Source organism: Sinohyriopsis cumingii, chromosome 3 (assembly GCF_028554795.1).
Source record: "Sinohyriopsis cumingii isolate HCF-2022 chromosome 3, ASM2855479v2, whole genome shotgun sequence".
NCBI classification, from domain to species: Eukaryota; Metazoa; Mollusca; class Bivalvia; order Unionida; family Unionidae; genus Sinohyriopsis; species Sinohyriopsis cumingii.
In genome coordinates, this window is record NC_142963.1 from 60034353 (window position 1) to 60059005 (window position 24653).

Consider the following 24653-nt stretch of genomic DNA (forward strand, 5'->3'; position numbering starts at 1 on the left):
AGGATACTTTGTAACTTTAACATCAGAAGCATGGCTACATAACAGAGAGAAGCCATTACATGTGTATTTGAGGGAAAGGATATATTTGTACAAACATAGACCAGCAGTGGAAAAAAATAATTATTTATCAGACCATTCCAGTTGTGTTCTCCCCTTGTATCGATCATGTTGGAACAGTGTTCAGATTTGAACAATTTGATGTTTATTGGCTGTTGTGTCTTGCTACTGCATCCAATGAAATTCACAGACCTGATGCATTGAAATCTCTGATCAAACTGCAAAGGTGAAGATAGGATTAAAACATCGGAAGCTTGGCTAGTGAAGATGGATGCCTTGTATTTTACAACGTATTGTCACCAATCTGCATCTCAGGTACAATCTCATCTTACAAATCAAATGTAAACTTTGTAGATTTACAACATTAAAACTATGGGATAATTGAGATTAACTAATGTAAACCATCATATCTAATATTAGATTTTGATGAGTTGATAATATTTTACCTATTTACATATAAATTTGTGCAAGTTAAGAACTTTAAATGTATACTGCCATATTTACTCACTTATGTTGAGTCCAGTTGCAATAAATATAGACCCTCATCAGTGAATACAAAATGCACCAGCATATCAGGGTCAGTGTCATTTGTTCTACTAAGTACTCTTAACCAGCTGCACAGGCCCATAGATGATGGCACATTAATAATAATAATAATAATAATGTGGAAGATATTCGATTTGCTTGGATGTCGTGCATTAGCTGGACTCTGTTATATAGAGGTTTCTCATAGTAGCAAACAGAGATGGAGGGTTAGGGACTGATTCGGTGAGATGGCACATGATGCAGAGGTGATCTGATGCAAGTTCGTGGAACACCAGTGAAGACTTTAGAATATTATCATCAGTTCTATGAAGAATCCAGATCAAATTGTGACCATATTTATGGGTGGGTTGGCTAACTGTTTGAGGTTTAAAATATGAATAGAATCTAGGAGTTTTGAAGTGTATGGACTTCAGGACAGTCAAGGTGAAACTTTAAATGTCCAAGAATAATCAGGATGCCTCCTGTCAAATTTCCATAAGTTGTAATGTAGTTAAGATGGTGAATTATGGAGTTCTTTGCGATTACAACTATTCTGCCTCTGCAGGAGTAGAGTTGGAACTAGTTGATGGAGTACCAGAGTGTGTTAAATTCACACACTTTAGCTCATCAGCTGACGTTTCTTTTATCACTGTTGTTTACATTTAAGTAAAAATGAATGTAGTCTCAGGTTATTAAGTCTAGTACACAATGTAGTATCAAACACCAAGGAGTTGTTATTTAATACAATTAATGAGGGTCCATCATAGCATAAACAGGTCAGCTGGTGAGTATAACATGATATCATTTTCAAAACCAAAGATACTTGTATTACAAGTTTTGCCTAAGATTTTATTCTATGGCAGAACCATGCCTGTACTGTTTGCAGTTGGACTTATAAGTGAATATATATGGCATACATTGCAACACAGTCTTATTAATGAATTAATGAATATACAGTGACACCTTCCTTAGCTGGACACTGTTGGGGACCAACAGTGGTGATACATTTATTGCGGTGTCTTGTATACAGAGTTGATAAGGGTTATAATAACAATACTGAGACCAAAATATGTAGCCAGTTTGCAGATGATGCTGGGCAATAGAAGGGCTGGTTTTACTCTTTGTTTACAAACTCAGATTCCTCTTTAATTTTGGAAACATTTTAACTGCATTAAAAAAGAAAGTTGACATACAGAGTATAATCCACATTGAATTGCTCTGTTCTAAAAGCTGGACTTAAAAATTACGTAATGCCTTAATGCCATGTTCTATTCTGTTCTTCTTTTGTATAGGAACATGGGTACCCTCCCCATCTTATTCTACCTCATGGCTCTTACCTAATGAACTGTGGTTCCCCACAGAGTGAGACGCTTGAGAAGAGCCGAGATGCCCTGATTGATGAGCTACAGAGATGTGAGAAACTAGGCCTTACGCTGTATAATTTTCATCCAGGTATTGCCATGTGCTTACAAATATGACTGTGTGAAACTGAAAAAAATATGTCAATAATATTCCTTAAAACTTTAAAAATATGACAAATTGGCTGAAAATATTTTAGGTCAGGAAAATGGAAGACTGATTTTGTACTCACTTTTTGAATGACATGCCTATTATTGCTAGTTTTATTTAAAACATTTTTGATTTTTTTTATGCAGGGTCTACCTGTGGAAAAGGTACAGTGGAGGATTGCCTGGACAGAATTGCAGAGAGCATTAATATAGCTCATAGTCGGACAAAATATGTTATCACAGGTAGGAGCTTGGGCTTCACAGGGTTAATCCTTTAAAATGGTCATATCAAGGTTGGAAGGCAGATTTCATGTGGACTCACAGCCAACAGACATAATTTAGCTGATGATGCCCATCGTGTGTAGCATCTTTACAGAGGTTCAAGGGTGTTTACTCAAACTTCTTTCTTGAGTAAAAGTATTATGCTTTTTAAAAAAACCTTAGAAAGATGACTTTTTAACACAACCACCCAAATCCTTAATGAAAATTGAACATGCTTGGAAATGATGATGGCTTTCGTTCTGATTCTGGTATATTCCTTAAATGGAATAACTCCAAAATAAATAGGACAGTAAAATTCATGCACAGTTTTGAAGTGCATTATCAGTTACAATTACAGTTTTCTTCTCTTTTACTGCAAGTTCATACCAAGTTATGAAAATTTGTAGTCAGTAGATTAATTTTTTCCATGCTACAGCTCCTTATATCAAGAGATTGCAGTTTTTTTTTTGTTACATATGCAGTGTAATCATTGCCATGTACTGCCATTGTGTAAGTTAACTATATAACTTTATTTTCCTTTTTTATGGCCTGAATCTTATGGTTTGAGGTCCTTGTTTTAATAACATATATTGTTGTCTTTCAAACTGTCATGGCTCACTGGTTTGCATGCCAGACTTACAACAAAAGTTATGGGTTTGAATGCTACCTTTGGGTCAGTACGCGTTGGGTGCTACGGTGTGTTCCAGGACAGGAAACTTGACTCCACTTGTCTCTGCACTGAATAGTCTTAATTAATGTGCTTCTGTACCTTAAACCACTAAACTAAACCAAACCTTTTTCATGAGTCCATACTTTATTATCGGCATTACTTAGTAACTATATTCCACTTGGTATGGAAACTACCATACTAAAAGATATGCCATTTAGGATAAAGTCAATAAATAGGTGTCATTGATTCTTGATATGCATACTTCATTGCCTCCATTGTCCGTTACATTATACCAAACTACTTTCAGTGATTGAAAACATGAGCTGCCAAGGGAGCACAGTCGGGGGCAAGTTCACAGAGTTGGCTGGAATCATTGCGCGGGTCAAGGATAAGTCACGCATTGGGGTGTGTCTCGACACTTGTCATGCATATGCTGCTGGTAAGATTTAATGTTTTCTCTTGATGAAACATTCTCATTCTCAAGCTCAAACTCTGTTGAAAAGTTTGATGTCTGTATCAGTAATGCCAGTGCATTGACCAAACAGACATCAGGTTTAAGGTTGATGAGCTAGAGTTTAACTGTATCACCTTTAGGTCTTTTGTAATCTTGTTGCCAGTTATTACTCTGTATATAAAGACCTCACAAACGGTGAGTTATTTATGAAAACAATTTTACCTCTTTTCCCATCAAAACCATTTCTGTACATTTTTAAAACGTTTCTTCTTTTTTAAATTGATGCAAACACCACTCCTTCCCAGAATTCATGGTTGTTTGTTTTTGTTTTTCTTTTAATAATCCTTGTAATCCAGGTCTGTCATTTTAGAACAAAATTGGTTTCAATCAGCGCCTTTTGAAGGATCTTATGGATTAGAACAAAATTGGTTTCAGTCAGCACCTTTTGAAGGATCTTATCGATAAGAACTAAATTGGTTTCCCTCAGCGCCATTTGAATGATTTCAGGGATTAGAATTAAATATGATCTTAAGCTTAATGTCAGCAAGACTTGGATCAGTATCAGTTTTTACCTTTATACGCCTCATTACAGATGGTTGAGTCATATAGTTTTTCTTGACTGTCTGTCCATCCATCTGGTTAACTTGTGTATATATTGTCAGTTTTCAGGCACTGTGTTGGTATGCTTGTACCATAAACACATCTTCCAGTTACATCACAGTTTGACTGAGTTAGTACCCACTAACTTAGAAGTTTGTTATTACATCATGAATTTTATTTGTGCTTAATAACTTCTGAAGGACTTTATGAATTACAATCATAATTTTCATTTAGCTGTGCATCAGAAGGCCTAGATTAAGATCAGTTTTCATCTTTTTTTTCATCAAAACTTGATACAGTTATAACCTGGTTCCCACTTAGAAAACAAAAACTGTATCAAAGCAGACATATGTACTGTTCTCATATACACTGTACTAATTTTCCACCCGTAAGGAACCTGTAACTATGGTCATATTTAATAGTTTGGCCTAATCATGCAAGTCATTGATTTCTAGATCAGCCATCAAAGTTAAGTGTTTACTTATTGACATTTTGCAACTGAGCAGTAAGATTCTTTCATTAAATATATAGCTATTAACCCATAATACCAACTGCAGTTGGTGAGATTGTACCATGACGGACACGTAGTTTCTCTATCAAATGCATTACTTGATCACTTTAACATAAAGACTAAACTTCAACTGCATCCCAAATCCAGTCCTCTGGAAAGATGAAAAATTTGTTTTCCATCTATATACAATATAGTTGCTAACAAATAAAATGGTATAATGGGAAGTAACTCTTGCAATGTACTATTATAATTACATACCATTGTCACAATTAGTTTAAGAATTTGCTTGACATACCATTGTCACAATTAGTTTAAGAATTTGCTTGGTACAGATAACATTTTTCAGCCATCCATTCACATAATAGATACTGTTTTCAGCCAACCATTCAGATAATGAGTATTGTTTTCAGCCAGCCATTCACATAATAGGTACTGCTTTCAGCCATTCATTTACATAATAGGTGCTTGTTGTATTATCTTTGCTTCAAGCATTGGTAACTTTAGTTTTTGTTTTTCATCAGATTTTGTTCATATTTTTTCCACCATTAGACATATTTGTGCTGTTTGCATGCTATAATATCATTATGTAGTGAGCATTATCGTTATCTAAGTTTTCAAAAGTTACAATTTCAGTACAGTAATTGGTTTATAGTTTAATCCATTTGGTGGTTCATTCTCATCACAGGTTAACAATGGTGACTTGTTCACCAAATGTTGAAAGTCAAGCTCTCAGAAACATTCATGAAAACTGCTTCATCTAAACTTTGTACTGTCTGGCTGACCAGCTGTGCATTGTTACTTTTGACCAGAGTTTGGTAGTGATGATGAGTCAGACTACAAACTGGCCCAGCATATTATCGTCTGTGCCCTTAGATGGGGATCCCTATATCAGTCCATCAGTATGGCAGCACCACTGCTGGCTGCCATGGCAACAAAGCTTTGCTGCAGGCTGCCCATCCATCTGTCTGTTTACATCACTTCTCCTACACTTCTGCCCAGTATGATTTATGTGAATTTGGAACTCTTTTTGGATGAGGACAGCTCCCAAGTGAATGCAGAGACAACTTGATCAACTCTTGAATCCAGATCCTATGAAGAGGACTGAATTTACCTTTAAAGCAGCAATTAAAAAGATACATACTGTTTTGTCTCCAGCCATGTGCTACCTACAGCCAACATAGAACCAGGCATGCTAGGTCAAGCCCTCTGTAGACATTGATTATGAGGATAAATATTTTCCCTTCTGTCTATATCTGCAATCCCTTAAGATCAAGGAGGTTACCAGTCAACTGGACCACTTTGGTGGCCTAGTTGTTATAAAAAAAATGGTACTAACAGCTGCCTCACTTGGCACTTAGCATTAAGGGGTTTGTGTTAGGACTGGTTGGCCTGGTGTCAGGATAATGTGACTGGGTGGGACATCATGCTACGTGTCTGCGGCATGATGCCCCAGTGCTAGACATCACTATAAACTGCCACACTGCAGACACACTAGCGATATGACTGAAAAATTGTTAAAGCTACATTTAAAGTAAAAAAAAGCACACACACCAGTCCACTGGCAGACAAGATTCAGAACCCTGGTAACTCCAGTGTCTTCTCAGATACCAACTGTCAGTGTCAGTGACTTTTTGTGACTGCAGGTACAGAACACACTTGAGCACCAACCATTTAGATGTGCCAAGCTTAGACAAAGACGTAGCGATGGTAAAAATGTGTGTCCTACTTTTGTGTAAAATAAGCTGTAGAGTGATCAAGGTTGGTGATTTTGTCTTTGCTTGACTTTTCTGCAAACTTGCAGAGAAAGTGATTTAGAATAATGCTTGGGAATCAACATACTGCATTGTGAAAGTTGTCGAGAAAAAAGCTTGCCATTCTGTGTCAAATGGCCTAAGTGCCTCATGTAACCTGGATATAGTGAGATGTGATGCTTTCCTTCGCTTACGGCCCACAGTGGCCCTCAGTAATCATTACATTTCCTGTTGTTCAAGGGCCTTATGGAGGACATTATAAAGCATACTGTTCAAGAATTGCCTGTTTAGCTCATTGGGTCTCTCATTGAGCTTTTTGCCCTTATCATTATCTTCAGTGTAAAAAGTGAGGCAACGATTGCCACATGGACAAACAGAAAATCTCCAATCAACAGCAGTCATTTCACTTACACAGCATTTTAGAAGTAATAATCTTCACAGTACAGTGACAATCATAGGATACAGAAAATGAATTTTCTTCTTCCTAAATTGTTCTGATAAATGTAATTGACTCTACACTTGCTGCCTGTCAAATACGTTATTGCTGTGCATACCAGACTCCATCATTTTCACCAGGCTTAGCTCTACCTCTTTCTGACAAATGATTTTGTTCATCCAGTCCCCCCCAACCATCACCACTTTTGTTCTTTCCTTCTATGACAAGTCCCAGCCAGCCCCAAGAATTTGGCAGATTTTGATCAGCAAGATGATTTTTATTTATGACTTTTCTAGAGCCAGCAGAGAAGGGAAAGCTCCAGCCTGCAATAGACTCAAGTTTATTGTCCTGCCATGGTTTAAAATAAACATGGCTTGGTTGTTATGACTTTAAAGATGGACAAGTAAATGATCAGTCTCAACTTGATGGATGCCTAATTTATATCCCGATTCATCTGTCTTCATTCAAGTAATTTGTTTCCATTCCAGGGGAACATGTATCAGTTTTGTGCACTCTCATTTGAACTCAGTCGCATATCTTGGGTTATCGCCAAGACAGTTGACTGCATTGACATCAACGTCAGGTCCACCTTGACAAAAGCAACTGCATTTAGAAGCACATGGTATATTTGATTTTGGATCAAGTTATGAATAGTCTGATCTCAGCTGAGTAAGATTGTGAATGGAGAGAAGTCAGATAACATTTTGTTGATCATGGTTTGGAGTTTCTGACTAATCTCAGTTTTGTTTGCTTTTCTCTTAAACACGTTGGACATAGTTAATTTCTAAGCAGACATGGATTTTTGCAAGGAAGTTTCCAACTCCTCTGACTTTACAATGCAACCGCAGAACTTTATGTTCAGTTCTTTATGAACTGACTGTAAATGTTGTTTTTATTTCAGTAGCACTGTCATTATATTTGATTGAAATAAGACACTTCATGCTTAAGTTGCAGGAGAGACTATGGCTATCGGCAGGAATCCCCCTGAGAAGTTATGATCTATATGGATGCCATCATGCATGATTGGGATGCCCACTATTTGCCTCACTAAACTGAATATGTCCTTCATTCCTAGCAACATCTCTGGGGGAAGATTGCCTTCATTGTACTAAACAGTTTCATTGTGGTCAGTTACATTCACAGATATGGGAGTATGGGGATCCAAATCACCATATCTCTCTGTCTTGGTCTGTGAATTTCTTCACCATTGACCGTACAGTCAAATCACCAAACAGGTAAGACATAAGATGTATACAAGATAACTTAATGTCCTGCTGATTCATCATTTATGAGAGGTAAGAGTGCACACTGAGTGGTCCTTTCACCTGCCAGTCTACACTAATTTGGGTTGCCTATTAGTAGATCTTCCTGCAGCAAATTAGAGCCACAAGCAGTTCACCTGTGTATTGATTATTGCAGACTCAGAATCTCTGGACAGTCATTTAATTAGGATGGGATATGGGGATGTGCTTTCCACTTGATGGAAGATTTTCTATCATTAGATAGAAAAAGTTATATTGGTTGGTAAATCTTCAATACTGCTTTTTTTTGTTTACTTAGCAGCGTGTGGGTGGGATGAACTTATTTTGAAATTATATAGTCATTTTTAAGATTTTGGAATCTTCCATTATATTTTTTGTTGTGATTTTTTTTTCCTTCTCCAAATGTACACGTGGCACTAAAACTTGAATGAGGGTTACACCACTTTAAAAAGTTGCTCTTATTTTTATTTTTTATTTTGAGAAAAAAAAAACAAATTCAGTTTGATCAGTAAGTCTCATCTTATCATGGATACTGCCCAAAGAATTCTGTCTCTATCCAAGTAAGAAAAGGAACAAAATTAAATTTAAAATTTTACCCATTGTAGAATAAAATATTCAATGAAAATATTGTGGATTGTTTCTTCATTTACATTTGACATACATTTCCAACATTTAGCAACTGTATTGCACTTGGAATAAATTTGTTCAATCAAATTCTACAAGTAATTTTATAATAATAAGCCTTATATAACTAGGAATGAGGTAATTTAAAATTTTTTAGCATCTATTAACAAAACTTTTGTTCCATGGTTTTACATGCTGCCATATGGCAGAGTGTATCATGTTACAGTCTTGCCCGTTCATCATTTCCCTATTTTTTGTCAACACAATAGCTTGAGTTGTACACTAAATACAGGTACTGCAAGCTTACCCAGATAACAGATTTGTTGAGGATGAGACAATAATGGTGACATGATTCTTTTTATTGTAATTCAATTAGCTCTGCTATGAAAATATCAAGTTCATGAAAATTAAGGAGTGGGTGTGTAAAACATTTACAAAATTGCATGCAGAACTTTTTCTCTTCACAACTGAATTGCCGTAAAATTGTATTGTAAATTGAATTTATGTTGTAAGCCATGTTTTTTAATGATGTGTTCTTCATTCTGTTTCAACAGGATATGATCTTTCAACAGAGGCTGGATATAATCAAATGATTGGAGACTTTGATAGAATTGTTGGATTTCAGTATTTAAAGGCGCTGCATCTAAATGACTCTGCAGGTAAAGTAATATAATCACAAATTTATTACCTATGCATTATGTGACACAAGACACTAGAAGTTTTTATAGTTAAAAAATATATATAATAATAAGAAATAAAGTTAATATTTCACTGGATTCAAAAAGTCTTGAAGCTTGAAAATTGATTGCAAAAGATGCATGGACGGCATTTTGTTTCACTTTGGCCAATCATGCAGCTTTTAATTGATTTTCAAACTTCATTACTCCATAAATCCTGTAAAATAGAAGTTTAAATTCTTTAATAATACATGTTTGATATACAGCTTCATGGAGATTAATATGTACATGATAAATGTTAAGTAAGACGATAAGTGTGATTTATAAAATTGGAGATGAAGAAAATATAAAGTGTACAGGGGAAAGTTCATATTTAATAAGCACATTCTGTAAAAGGTATTAATTTTACATCAGTAATGACAACAACAGTTTTTAGATTTTGTTCTTTTTGACTCCACGTATATGAAGGGTACGTGAGCTATTTTCTTGTGAGCATCTGTGTTCCATGGAACTCACTGCTTTTGTATAAGAGTCTTGAATTCTTTAATTATACATTACTCGTGCAGCATTTACTTCACACATTTGAATACAGCTTACATCACATAAATGCATGGTGTCAAACCAGCTGGAAAAATTTAATGTAGAGGTACATAAATAAAGATCTTACATGAGTTGTAATTTAATATAACTTTTTTGGAAATTGGTTGAATTTTATTTAACACATTTGTGAACCTAAATTGAATTGTATCTCAGTTTTTGCAAAATAATGTTTTTTAAAAAACTGAACTTCTGCATCCAGCTCTCTGGAAATGACAAATATTTCCAACTTTTCTTTCTATATACCATGTATTAAGACCAAAGGAAGAAATTTTTTGCTACTGATTACCTACCCCTTATCAATAATATGTGGTTCCTGTTTAAAGCTTTCCTTAAGCAGTATGATCATAGTACTGCAAGACCTGCCAAAATCCTTCAATATCTTTGTGACTTCAACCCATTCATCCAGAAAGTTGGAATAATGATGTGTAGGTAGATATATACTACATGTAGTAACCATTGTTAGAAAATTTTGATCAATAATTGTGTAAATTGTTTTGTAGTTGTGGACTTTGTTTACTCTTACCTTGAGCCCGAACATGGCATCATTGCTTATATACTTATTCTCCATGCATATATATTTTTGCTTGAGTGTTATCATAATTTCTGTACACTTGCAGGTTGTTATTTCTCTATCAGATATGTTCCCCAATCACAATATGTTAGGAATATTAGCCTGCTACCTCATGAATCCAGCCCTACTAAACTACAAAAAACGTTTTATGTGTCTCATATAGACAAAGTGCAATAACTCTTCCCTATTACCTCCCCACTGCTGTGTGTCACTCATTTTTAGCCTCACTGCTGTACTGATAACATTGTACAGTTTAACCTCCAACAATACAAGCCATTTTTTGTGTTCAAATTGAACCATCCAACATGCCTTTTGGATTTATTGTTTGGAAGAATCATTATGCTGCAGGTTGTAGACATTGGTTTTAAAGTTTCTGCCAAATTTGAATGATTTTGTCACTGTCGTAGACTGTGCCTACTTAAGACCATGTCAAACCATGTTATTGTTCATGTTGTCATTTACGATTTAGCATGACCTTGACTATTTTCACTTACTCCATTAGTAATGGATATAGTATTAATTTACTGCATTAGTTTTTCTATTTGGTATTGCATTTGATAGAATTGTTAACTATGCATTATGTATAGGTTCAGAGCATAGCTATAGGCACCTAAACCACCATTAGTAATGAGAGTGATTTAGTGAGTTAATAATATACTGCATTACTAATTTATGCTTTGGTTTTTTTTTTCTTGTGTCGTATCAGCTGGAGTGTTATCCAAGTTCTTAAAGTGCAAAAAGTATAAAGCAGGTGAGGATAACCATGACTCCTGTACTGTATGTACAAAATGTACATCATTGATGCCATGTAGCTTATGTAACACATGGTCGGAGAAAAACTGTCAGAGCCTTAGTGGTTCAAGATGCAGCTAAAGGGAAGTAAGACAGACTAAGTCGAGGAAGGAAAGCAACAACTCTATGGTGGTGACCTATCTCCTCAAATGGGGGCACCAAATCACCCAGACTGTGTGTTCTGATTGGCAGCTATATTGGTGTGACAATCTCCATGCCTATGTACAAATCAGGCACATTCCTGGCAAACTCAATGTCTTGGCCAACACTCTATCCCAAAAAGGTCAAGTTCTTCACATGGAATGGTCCTGCCATCAATTGGTCTTCACCAAGTTTGATCTCAATCAACCAAAATCCCTCACCTGGTTCCCAAAATGGATCCTATCCTGAGTATTAACATGGTTCAAATAAATTTGAACCTTTAGCCCACAAGTAACTAAAGTTACTATCATAAAAAATTAGCTTTGTCATGCAGGGTCAGTGAGCTACATGCCCTCTCCATTGAATTTAACTATCATCAGCTTGGATTGGATGGTTGGTGGTCCTACTGACACAGCCAGGCTTTGTTGCCAAAACTAGTTTACCATCAGTAATGAAAGAGTAGTCATTCACTCACTTTCTTTCATCGACAAGTTGAGAGCAGCAGCCATGCAAGATCCCATTCGCACCTCATCAAATACACAGACAAGTTATGGCATGCAAAAATGCCTCTTTTCTTCCAGTGAAAGCTGGGAAACAGGGTATCATCCTCAAGCCCTTGCTTCATGGCTGAAATCGTTCAGTGTACTCTGAGGTCTTACAAGACCATAGTAGCCTCATGAAGATTACCGATCATGAGATTCGAGCCATCTCTGTGAGTCTTGCATTTGAACTTAAAGTTTTGATCTGAGATTTAATAGAAGCTGTTTGCTGGCATGCTGAGTCAACCTTCGCTAGTTTTAATCTCAAAGATTTAGTGTCACAGAGGCAAACCTTGAATCTGGTAGGTCTGATGGTGGCAGCACAGATGACTACCTGACAGAATTAAAACAATCAACACAGCCTATCAACTTCTCTGGATTCACCAGTGAAATTTTTTAGATAATAAGATCTCAATATTTATCTTCTTAACCTTATATAAGGGTCACAGATCAAGTGACTTGAGGCTGTTTGCTTATGTAATTAGGAGAATGGGTTATTGTTTGCATGGGGAATCCATCCATCATTCCTTAGAAGGAATGAGGTAGAGATCAGATGCTTAGCATCCCCTGTTCTGTCTCATTTGATTTAACAACACTCAAGACCAGATGTATTTAGCCTGTGCCATCGTCATGGGATGAATGTATGCCGACAAGAATGACACATTAGAATGATAAAGAGTCTGGAAAACTATTCTACAATCGGACGGAGCCAAACAGCAAAGAGAGGCAGAACTCCTGTTATAGCATGCAGGGCTATCCAAAGACACACCCTGTGGCATTCAAGAAATGCAGAAATTGCAAGACACGTTGGCTCCATGCTACACATTGAAAGTGCACCCTCAAGAAGTGCGTGGACCTCTGTTGTTTCAAGGCAAAGATTTCAAAGACAGAAGATACATTCATGTCTTTTATCATGACGAACACCTCGATGCCGTCACCAGTATCACTGCACTCCTGGTATACAGTTATTATTGTCCTGTGATTGAAGAACATATTTGAAGGAGAAAGCAAATTTTTCAGTAAATAACTTTTCTCCAAGAATACTTATCCAATCACATTACTTAAAAAGCTTCCGAACTAACCTGCTATGCGAGCATCCTCATTAGTATAACGCTCAGCTAAAAACACCTGGTAGTGGCAGACGGGAGCTGAACACATAGTAGATGGTGAGGATGAAGGTCCCTCCTGTCATAGTTAGTGAAGACATCAAGTTTTTTGAGTAGCTGAAAGGAAATATTTCATGTGTTAAGACAGAACATTGTATTGTTATGTTTGGAAGCCACAAGTGACAATACAAAAGGTTTCCACTCGAAAATTTCCTTACATCTACTTAAAAAGCATAGTTTTTCTTTTTATTATATATCTTGTGGGGGTGTAGTGGTTGTCTAGGGGTGGGGTTCTTCTTATAGACTTTAACGAATTATGAGAAGTTCCCCTGGTCCTTATTCAGAAGGTTAATTCTGGACACTATATTATTTATTGACTAAATATATTTATGGCTACGAGCCCCCAGTCAGCAATGCCGACAGTTAAATTAGAAGAAATACAAAGATGAAATTTAAACAATAACAATTTAATAAATGAAATTTGTAAGAATTTAAAGTAATCAATGTCTCTCTTTCACCCAATGATCCCTTTGATCATCATTTGAGTTCACAGTGTGAGATTTTTCCCTTCTTGAGTGCTACTCATCTAAATCTCTTCGTTCCCTTGTCTTTCTCTCCTTTCGTGATCTCCACTTCCGCTTCCTCTTCTATAATCCTTGTTCCTTGCCGTTATCTTGACTTCCGGTTCCTCTTCTAGTATCCGGAACCCTTGACGGTATCCCTTGAGGTCACCCGAAATTCACTCGGTATCTCTCACCGTCACCCGAAATTCTCTGAACTTCTCTCGTCCCCCGAAATTCTCTGAAATTCTTTCGTCCCCCAAAAGCTTCCTGATCGAAGCTATTTCATGAATTTCCTAAATTCCGCCAATTTTTACGAATGGCTAACGGAGTGTGTGTCACTGCGACTCTTAAACACCAACTGACGAATTTCAGGCTTGTACAAGTCTTATGCCAGTTTCTCGAATCAAGTCCCACCTACAACGCATCCCAATTGGATGGCGACGGACTCTGGTCATTTGATCGAACTGTCAATCATAAAAATGTCAGTCTGTGTGTCCCCATGTACTGTCCAGCCTACCATTGTCGGCTTCCGGCTCTTTGAAGTTGTCTACGTCACGTGTTCCCATGTACAAAGATTCCCGCCAGATTTCCACTCAAGAGCTCAAACAAAGACTGGGTTACGTAAGAGGATTAGCCAACTTAGGTACTTGGAAAAACAAAGCTTACCTTGCTCCACTTACAGACTTATAAATACATGTATAATACAAGGGGTTGGGGTAAAACATCACATCCCCCCACGCTTGAGAATAAAATCAGGATTTTATTCACTCAAACTAAAAAAGCAAAAGTGTTACACGATATAAAGAACAAAATCAGCAAAATGAACTAAATGCTAAACTGAGTATGAACACGAAAATATAACAAATGATCTATATCATTTCGGCGCTTCTACTCATGAAATCTGCGCCTACGTTTTCAGATCCTTTCACGTATCTGATCTGCATCTGGTACTGCTGTAAAAACAGCGACCATCGCATCAATCGACCATTGGACAACTTTGCCTGCGCCAGATAGGCGAGTGGTTGGTGGTCGGTCTCCAATATGAACTTACGTCCATATAGGTATCGCTCGAACCGTGATATGCCGAACACGATTCCGAGACATTCCCTCTCCGATACTGAGTAATTCTTCTCGGCAGCAGACAACTTCCGGCTGCCGTATGCGACAGGAAAAAGCGTCTTGTCATGCTCCTGGAGCAGTACTGCTCCCAGTCCCGTGTCGCATGCATCGGTGCGCAGAACGAATTCTTTATCCAAGTCCGGTAGACGAACAACTGCGTCGGATGTAAGTCTATCCTTTAGCGTTTGGAATGCGTGCTCACACGCATCTGTCCAAACGAACTTACTCGGGGTCCGTTTCTTGGTTAGGTCAGACAACGGGCCCGCAATCACGCTGAAATTAGCGACATACCTCCGGTAATATCCAGCCAGTCCCAGGAATGACCTCACTTCCGTTTTCGTGGTGGGGCGTGCGGCGTTTCTCAACTGCTCCACCTTCGACTTCTCTGGAGACAGCGTGCCTTGGCTCAGGGTATGTCCTAAATAGTCTAATGTCCTGAAACCAAGGTGACATTTGGAAGGGCGGGCTGTCAAGCCCTCCTGACGTAGCCGCTCCAAAACGTCAGCTAACAGAGCGAGGTGTTCACCCCATGTCTCTGTAGCTAACAAGATGTCATCCATGAAGTTGTGGACACCCCTATCGCGCAAGGGCTCCAACAACTTCCGCATCATTCTGGTAAAGACGCTGGGCGCGTTTTGTACCCCGAACGGCATCACCAACCATTGGTATGTCCCATCGGGAGAAGCAAAAGCAAGCTTCGGTCGGTCTTCTTTCCTTACCGGAATTTGCCAATACCCCTTGGACAAATCCAGTTTGGAAAAATATTTCGCTTTCGAGACCGAAGCGAAGATATGTTCGGGGTCAGGTAGCATTTCAACTTGAAATTCTGTCACCTGATTCAGCTTCCGGTAGTTGACGCAGAACCGATGGGTGCCGTCCTTCTTCTGCACTAAGACTACTGGTGAGCTGTACGGAGAGTCGGCAGGTTCGATTACTCCCAGAGCAATCATCTGCTCGATTTTTTCCCTTACAACTTGTCGTTTCGCGTGGGGCAAGGGGTAGGGTTTACACTGAACTGGTCGGTCGTCCACCATCTTTAACCCGAACTCGACAAGCGTCGTCCTCCCGGGTTTTTCTGTTAGCACGTCGGAATATCCGGCCAGCAAGGTCTCTATCTCGTTCCGCTGCCCTTCAGTTAACATGGGGTCACACTCCACGTCCGACGGAGTCTCGGCCCTTGTTAATGGACAGCTCGGGACAGTGTTAGCACCTTCCGTATCGCCTTCGATATCCTCGGTGACTATCGCTGCGACAACAAAATCGCTGGCGGTCTCCCTTTCCCGGTACCTCTTGAGCAAATTGGCATGGTACAATTTCTCTTTCGTCGGTAGCTGTATCCGGTAGGTTTGACCTCCGACCTTCTTGGTGACGACGTATGGACCCCTCCAGGAAACTTGCAACTTGTTGTGTTCCTGGGGCAACAACAACAACACTTTGTCCCCTACCTCAAACTGACGTGGTTTTGCGCGCTTATTGTAATTTTTCGCCTGTTGCGCCTTAGCTCGTTTGAGATTTTCTTGCGCGAGAGAACAAACCTCTTCCAGTTTGTTGCGCAAGTCCGCGACGTACTGGTAGGTAGTGCGTACTTCCTCTACAGCGTGGTCGTCTGTCCACAGCTGTCTCAGTACGGCGATTGGGCCACGTACGGTTCTCCCGTACAAGAGTTAAAAGGGAGAGAACCCCAAACTCGCTTGCGGTACTTCCCGGTATGCAAAAAGCATGGCCGGAATATACCGGTCCCAATCCTTGGGGCGGCCTTCGCACAATTTCTTGAGCGTGTTTTTCAAGGTCCCATTAAACCGTTCGACCAATCCGTTACATTGGGGGTGATACGGTGTAGTCGTGAGGTGTTTAATCGACATGAGACGATTCACCTCCGCCATCACACGACTCATAAATTGTGTTCCTTGATCGGTCAAGATCTCGTCGGGCACTCCGACTCTTGACCAGATCGCAAACAGAGCTTCCCCGACGGTTTCCATGTCAATGTTACGCAACGCAACGGCCTCCGGATAGCGTGTAGCATAATCGACAACCGTTAAAATATATCGATTTCCGTGCGCAGACGCGGGTTTTATCGGTCCGATTAAATCCATGGCAACACGTCTAAATGGTTCATCGATAAGGGGCGTACTCCCCAAAGGGATGGGTCGCTGATCCGTTTTCGGTGCCATTCTCTGGCATTTGTCACAGGAGAGACAGAACCGTTTTACGTCTCCCTGGACCCCTGGCCAGTAAAACTCTTTTACAAGACGGTCACGCGTCTTAGCAATTCCCATGTGTCCACCCATGAGACTCTCGTGTGCAAGTTTCAGTACTTCGCAACGCTTTTCCTTTGGCACGACGACTTGCTTGAAGTGTTCGTTGTGTTTCCTGGCGTGGCGATACAAGATTCCCTTCTTGTAGACAAACTTCACCGCGCCGTTCGGAGTTTCCCTTTCTGTTCCCGCTTCTGCGTGTTTGTGCAACTGCGCCAGAGTTGCGTCCTCCTGTTGCAGCTTCCTTAACTCCGCTGGAATAACATTACTAACCGGTGTTGATGTAACTTGGATTGGCTTTTGTTTTGGCTGTCGACTCATGGCCCTGGTTTCAACAGCACTCACTGGCATAGTTGTGCAGGTTTCGGGGTTCGGCTGGGGTAACACATAACGGCAACCCAATATGACGTCATGTGATAGCCCCTCCAAGCAAGCAGCTTCAATTTTCCCCTTCACGTATGGTGAATCGAGGTCAATGACAGCTACTGGTAATGAGTCACGCGCGCAGTTCGCGTACTGAACTTCTATTACCTCCCCTGTATAGTCCTCCGGCTTGACATATTTCTTGTCGACAAGCGCGGGGACGCTGCACCCAGTGTCATACAAGATGGTGGCGCCTTCACCATTGACAGTTGCGGCCGTAAGGTTGGCTGGGTTGCGACTCGCTTCCGGCACACATTCCTTCTTAGCTACGACATTCACCTGGGTCTGCCTGCCCTTGGGACAGTCCCTGGCAAAATGCCCCAGGCGCTTGCAATTAAAACATGTCGGCAGCCCTCGCCGACTTGCAAGTCCTGGTTTCGTGGGTGAGGCCTGTCCAGGTCGATAGGCGGCAGCCCTACCTGTAGGTGCCCTTCCGACCTTCCCGTCGCCCTGACGGTTACGGACAGCCGGCTCAACCTCCCCCATACGACGCGACTCAGAGGGTCGGGGTCGGTCAGCAACACCGGAACCTCCGCTCTTCGAGTGCGCCTGCTCGTATCGCTCCGCCATGTTAGCGATCTCTTCGAGCGTCCGGTGTTCTCTTTCTGCTAAGAAAACTGTCAACTCGCGACAGTAAGTACCCAGGACATGTTCCTTGAGTATTACCTCGCGTAGCCCTTCGTACGTGCGTTCGACTTCGGCCATTTTCATCCACTTCTCAAATAAACCTTGAACACGGTTGTGGAATTGAGAGTGGGTCTCTGTTACCTTTTTCACCGAGTCCCGGAAAAGTTTCCGGTAAGTCTCGGCGGTCAGCCGGTAATGGCAGAGAAGCGCCTTCTTGAGGGCAGTGTAGTCATCAGCCTCTTCTGCAGTTAAGCCGTGGTAGACTTCCCGAGCTGCACCTTGCAAAAAAGCTGAGACATTAATGGCCCAGTGCTGTTCAGGGACCTGATGAGCGCGTGCGAGTTTCTCAAACTGGACGAGAAAATCGTCAATAGCCTCCTCCCTATCATTGAAGCGTGACATGTTGATCTGGACTATCCGGTGGTCGATGAAAGGTCGGCCGGTTGTTCCAGAGCTTGTACTGGCGTCGTCCCATCCGTTGGTCCTAGCTTCAACTCTGACCTTTTCCATCTCCAGAGTGTGAGCGAGTCTGGCTAGCTCCAGCTCTTTCTGGGCGTCTCGGTCCGCTGCTATCTTGGCTAACTCTTGGTCCGCTGCTATCTTGGCTAGTTCTCTCTGGGCTTCTCGGTCCGCGGCTATCTTGGCTAACTCTTGGTCCGCTGCTATCTTGGCTAGTTCTCTCTGGGCTTCTCTTTCCGCTGCTTTTTCGGCCTTCCATTCCTTGATCCTTTCTTCTATAAAGGTTGCCAGGCGATCTCCCTCGTATCCAAGATCTTCCGACCCCATGGCGCGGTATTCCTTTATCATTTGTCGTTCGGTAGCCATTATACTAATGTAAAGTGATACCTTGTCTCAAAATTCAAACAATATACAGATATTTGTAATACCAGTTTAAATACTTACCTGTCGACAACAACTAGTTTCGTTCAGGTAAGATATTTGTTCGATATCTGCTTCACACGTACTGCTATGAATGGAAGATCTACAAAGCCTGCACATATGACAATAAAAATACAAGATGAGAAAATCACAAAATTTCAAATACAAAGAATGGAAAATATCTCACACTGTTCACTAATACTTCTACCAATAACTTTAAGTCCCAAAATAATATATATGTCTAATTCATATCCCGGACGAAGCGCCCACTGTGGGGGTGTAGTGGTTGTCTAGGGGTGGGGTTCTTCTTATAGACTTTAACGAATTATGAGAAGTTCCCCTGGTCCTTATTCAGAAGGTTAATTCTGGACACTATATTATTTATTGACTAAATATATTTATGGCTACGAGCCCCCAGTCAGCAATGCCGACAGTTAAATTAGAAGAAATACAAAGATGAAATTTAAACAATAACAATTTAATAAATGAAATTTGTAAGAATTTAAAGTAATCAATGTCTCTCTTTCACCCAATGATCCCTTTGATCATCATTTGAGTTCACAGTGTGAGGAGATTTTTCCCTTCTTGAGTGCTACTCATCTAAATCTCTTCGTTCCCTTGTCTTTCTCTCCTTTCGTGATCTCCACTTCCGCTTCCTCTTCTATAATCCTTGTTCCTTGCCGTTATCTTGACTTCCGGTTCCTCTTCTAGTATCCGGAACCCTTGACGGTATCCCTTGAGGTCACCCGAAATTCACTCGGTATCTCTCACCGTCACCCGAAATTCTCTGAACTTCTCTCGTCCCCCGAAATTCTCTGAAATTCTTTCGTCCCCCGAAAGCTTCCTGATCGAAGCTATTTCATGAATTTCCTAAATTCCGCCAATTTTTACGAATGGCTAACGGAGTGTGTGTCACTGCGACTCTTAAACACCAACTGACGAATTTCAGGCTTGTACAAGTCTTATGCCAGTTTCTCGAATCAAGTCCCACCTACAACGCATCCCGATTGGATGGCGACGGACTCTGGTCATTTGATCGAACTGTCAATCATAAAAATGTCAGTCTGTGTGTCCCCATGTACTGTCCAGCCTACCATTGTCGGCTTCCGGCTCTTTGAAGTTGTCTACGTCACGTGTTCCCATGTACAAAGATTCCCGCCAGATTTCCACTCAAGAGCTCAAACAAAGACTGGGTTACGTAAGAGGATTAGCCAACTTAGGTACTTGGAAAAACAAAGCTTACCTTGCTCCACTTACAGACTTATAAATACATGTATAATACAAGGGGTTGGGGTAAAATATCACATCCCCCCACGCTTGAGAATAAAATCAGGATTTTATTCACTCAAACTAAAAAAGCAAAAGTGTTACACGATATAAAGAACAAAATCAGCAAAATGAACTAAATGCTAAACTGAGTATGAACACGAAAATATAACAAATGATCTATATCATTTCGGCGCTTCTACTCATGAAATCTGCGCCTACGTTTTCAGATCCTTTCACGTATCTGATCTGCATCTGGTACTGCTGTAAAAACAGCGACCATCGCATCAATCGACCATTGGACAACTTTGCCTGCGCCAGATAGGCGAGTGGTTGGTGGTCGGTCTCCAATATGAACTTACGTCCATATAGGTATCGCTCGAACCGTGATATGCCGAACACGATTCCGAGACATTCCCTCTCCGATACTGAGTAATTCTTCTCGGCAGCAGACAACTTCCGGCTGCCGTATGCGACAGGAAAAAGCGTCTTGTCATGCTCCTGGAGCAGTACTGCTCCCAGTCCCGTGTCGCATGCATCGGTGCGCAGAACGAATTCTTTATCCAAGTCCGGTAGACGAACAACTGCGTCGGATGTAAGTCTATCCTTTAGCGTTTGGAATGCGTGCTCACACGCATCTGTCCAAACGAACTTACTCGGGGTCCGTTTCTTGGTTAGGTCAGACAACGGGCCCGCAATCGCGCTGAAATTAGCGACATACCTCCGGTAATATCCGGCCAGTCCCAGGAATGACCTCACTTCCGTTTTCGTGGTGGGGCGTGCGGCGTTTCTCAACTGCTCCACCTTCGACTTCTCTGGAGACAGCGTGCCTTGGCTCAGGGTATGTCCTAAATAGTCTAATGTCCTGAAACCAAGGTGACATTTGGAAGGGCGGGCTGTCAAGCCCTCCTGACGTAGCCGCTCCAAAACGTCAGCTAACAGAGCGAGGTGTTCACCCCATGTCTCTGTAGCTAACAAGAGGTCATCCATGAAGTTGTGGACACCCCTATCGCGCAAGGGCTCCAACAACTTCCGCATCATTCTGGTAAAGACGCTGGGCGCGTTTTGTACCCCGAACGGCATCACCAACCATTGGTATGTCCCGTCGGGAGAAGCAAAAGCAAGCTTCGGTCGGTCTTCTTTCCTTACCGGAATTTGCCAATACCCCTTGGACAAATCCAGTTTGGAAAAATATTTCGCTTTCGAGACCGAAGCGAAGATATGTTCGGGGTCAGGTAGCATTTCAACTTGAAATTCTGTCACCTGATTCAGCTTCCGGTATTCGACGCAGAACCGATGGGTGCCGTCCTTCTTCTGCACTAAGACTACTGGTGAGCTGTACGGAGAGTCGGCAGGTTCGATTACTCCCAGAGCAATCATCTGCTCGATTTTTTCCCTTACAACTTGTCGTTTCGCGTGGGGCAAGGGGTAGGGTTTACACTGAACTGGTCGGTCGTCCACCATCTTTAACCCGAACTCGACAAGCGTCGTCCTCCCGGGTTTTTCTGTTAGCACGTCGGAATATCCGGCCAGCAAGGTCTCTATCTCGTTCCGCTGCCCTTCAGTTAACATGGGGTCACACTCCACGTCCGACGGAGTCTCGGCCCTCGTTAATGGACAGCTCGGGACAGTGTTAGCACCTTCCGTATCGCCTTCGATATCCTCGGTGACTATCGCTGCGACAACAAAATCGCTGGCGGTCTCCCTTTCCCGGTACCTCTTGAGCAAATTGGCATGGTACAATTTCTCTTTCGTCGGTAGCTGTATCCGGTAGGTTTGACCTCCGACCTTCTTGGTGACGACGTATGGACCCCTCCAGGAAACTTGCAACTTGTTGTGTTCCTGGGGCAACAACAACAACACTTTGTCCCCTACCTCAAACTGACGTGGTTTTGCGCGCTTATTGTAATTTTTCGCCTGTTGCGCCTTAGCTCGTTTGAGATTTTCTTGCGCGAGAGAACAAACCTCTTCCAGTTTGTTGCGCAAGTCCGCGACGTACTGGTAGGTAGTGCGTACTTCCTCTACAGCGTGGTCGTCTGTCCACAGCTGTCTCAGTACGGCGATTGGGCCGCGTACGGTTCTCCCGTACAAGAGTTAAAAGGGAGAGAACCCCAAACTCGCTTGCGGTACTTCCCGGTATGCAAAAAGCATGGCCGGAATATACCGGTCCCAATCCTTGGGGCGGCCTTCGCACAATTTCTTGAGCGTGTTTTTCAAGGTCCCATTAAACCGTTCGACCAATCCGTTACATTGGGGGTGATACGGTGTAGTCGTGAGGTGTTTAATCGACATGAGACGATTCACCTCCGCCATCACACGACTCATAAATTGTGTTCCTTGATCGGTCAAGATCTCGTCGGGCACTCCGACTCTTGACCAGATCGCAAACAGAGCTTCCCCGACGGTTTCCGTGTCAATGTTACGCAACGCAACGGCCTCCGGATAGCGTGTAGCATAATCGACAACCGTTAAAATATATCGATTTCCGTGCGCAGACGCGGGTTTTATCGGTCCGATTAAATCCATGGCAACACGTCTAAATGGTTCATCGATAAGGGGCGTACTCCCCAAAGGGATGGGTCGCTGATCCGTTTTTGGTGCCATTCTCTGGCATTTGTCACAGGAGAGACAGAACCGTTTTACGTCTCCCTGGACCCCTGGCCAGTAAAACTCTTTTACAAGACGGTCACGCGTCTTAGCGATTCCCATGTGTCCACCCATGAGACTCTCGTGTGCAAGTTTCAGTACTTCGCAACGCTTTTCCTTTGGCACGACGACTTGCTTGAAGTGTTCGTTGTGTTTCCTGGCGTGGCGATACAAGATTCCCTTCTTGTAGACAAACTTCACCGCGCCGTTCGGAGTTTCCCTTTCTGTTCCCGCTTCTGCGTGTTTGTGCAACTGCGCCAGAGTTGCGTCCTCCTGTTGCAGCTTCCTTAACTCCGCTGGAATAACATTACTAACCGGTGTCGATGTAACTTGGATTGGCTTTTGTTTTGGCTGTCGACTCATGGCCCTGGTTTCAACAGCACTCACTGGCATAGGTGTGCAGGTTTCGGGGTTCGGCTGGGGTAACACATAACGGCAACCCAATATGACGTCATGTGATAGCCCCTCCAAGCAAGCAGCTTCAATTTTCCCCTTCACATATGGTGAATCGAGGTCAATGACAGCTACTGGTAATGAGTCACGCGCGCAGTTCGCGTACTGAACTTCTATTACCTCCCCTGTATAGTCCTCCGGCTTGACATATTTCTTGTCGACAAGCGCGGGGACGCTGCACCCAGTGTCATACAAGATGGTGGCGCCTTCACCATTGACAGTTGCGGCCGCAAGGTTGGCTGGGTTGCGACTCGCTTCCGGCACACATTCCTTCTTAGCTACGACATTCACCTGGGTCTGCCTGCCCTTGGGACAGTCCCTGGCAAAATGCCCCAGGCGCTTGCAATTAAAACATGTCGGCGGCCCTCGCCGACTTGCAAGTCCTGGTTTCGTGGGTGAGGCCTGTCCAGGTCGATAGGCGGCAGCCCTACCTGTAGGTGCCCCTCCGACCTTCCCGTCGCCCTGACGGTTACGGACAGCCGGCTCAACCTCCCCCATACGACGCGACTCAGAGGGTCGGGGTCGGTCAGCAACACCGGAACCTCCGCTCTTCGAGTGCGCCTGCTCGTATCGCTCCGCCATGTTAGCGATCTCTTCGAGCGTCCGGTGTTCTCTTTCTGCTAAGAAAACTGTCAACTCGCGACGGTAAGTACCCAGGACATGTTCCTTGAGTATTACCTCGCGTAGCCCTTCGTACGTGCGTTCGACTTCGGCCATTTTCATCCACTTCTCAAATAAACCTCGAACACGGTTGTGGAATTGAGAGTGGGTCTCTGTTACCTTTTTCACCGAGTCCCGGAAAAGTTTCCGGTAAGTCTCGGCGGTCAGCCGGTAATGGCAGAGAAGCGCCTTCTTGAGGGCAGTGTAGTCATCAGCCTCTTCTGCAGTTAAGCCGTGGTAGACTTCCCGAGCTGCACCTTGCAAAAAGGCTGAGACATTAATGGCCCAGTGCTGTTCAGGGACCTGATGAGCGCGTGCGAGTTTCTCAAACTGGACGAGAAAATCGTCAATAGCCTCCTCCCTATCATTGAAGCGTGACATGTTGATCTGGACTATCCGGTGGTCGATGAAAGGTCGGCCGGTTGTTCCAGAGCTTGTACTGGCGTCGTCCCATCCGTTGGTCCTAGCTTCAACTCTGACCTTTTCCATCTCCAGAGTGTGAGCGAGTCTGGCTAGCTCCAGCTCTTTCTGGGCGTCTCGGTCCGCTGCTATCTTGGCTAACTCTTGGTCCGCTGCTATCTTGGCTAGTTCTCTCTGGGCTTCTCGGTCCGCGGCTATCTTGGCTAACTCTTGGTCCGCTGCTATCTTGGCTAGTTCTCTCTGGGCTTCTCTTT

General features: G+C 42.2%; 1 protein-coding gene across 2 annotated transcripts in view; it reads left to right on the forward strand.

The window, feature by feature from the left end:
- LOC149802939 (uncharacterized) overlaps positions 1-24653 on the forward strand; it is a 45365-nt gene that overhangs the window by 16093 nt on the left and 4619 nt on the right. For both annotated transcript variants that reach the window (XM_089952453.1, XM_089952455.1), the window contains exons 4-7: positions 1875-2034; positions 2238-2333; positions 3329-3460; positions 9214-9318. In XM_089952453.1, coding sequence (XP_089808579.1) covers positions 1875-2034; positions 2238-2333; positions 3329-3460; positions 9214-9318 — 493 coding nt within the window. The remainder of the gene's footprint in view (positions 1-1874; positions 2035-2237; positions 2334-3328; positions 3461-9213; positions 9319-24653) is intronic.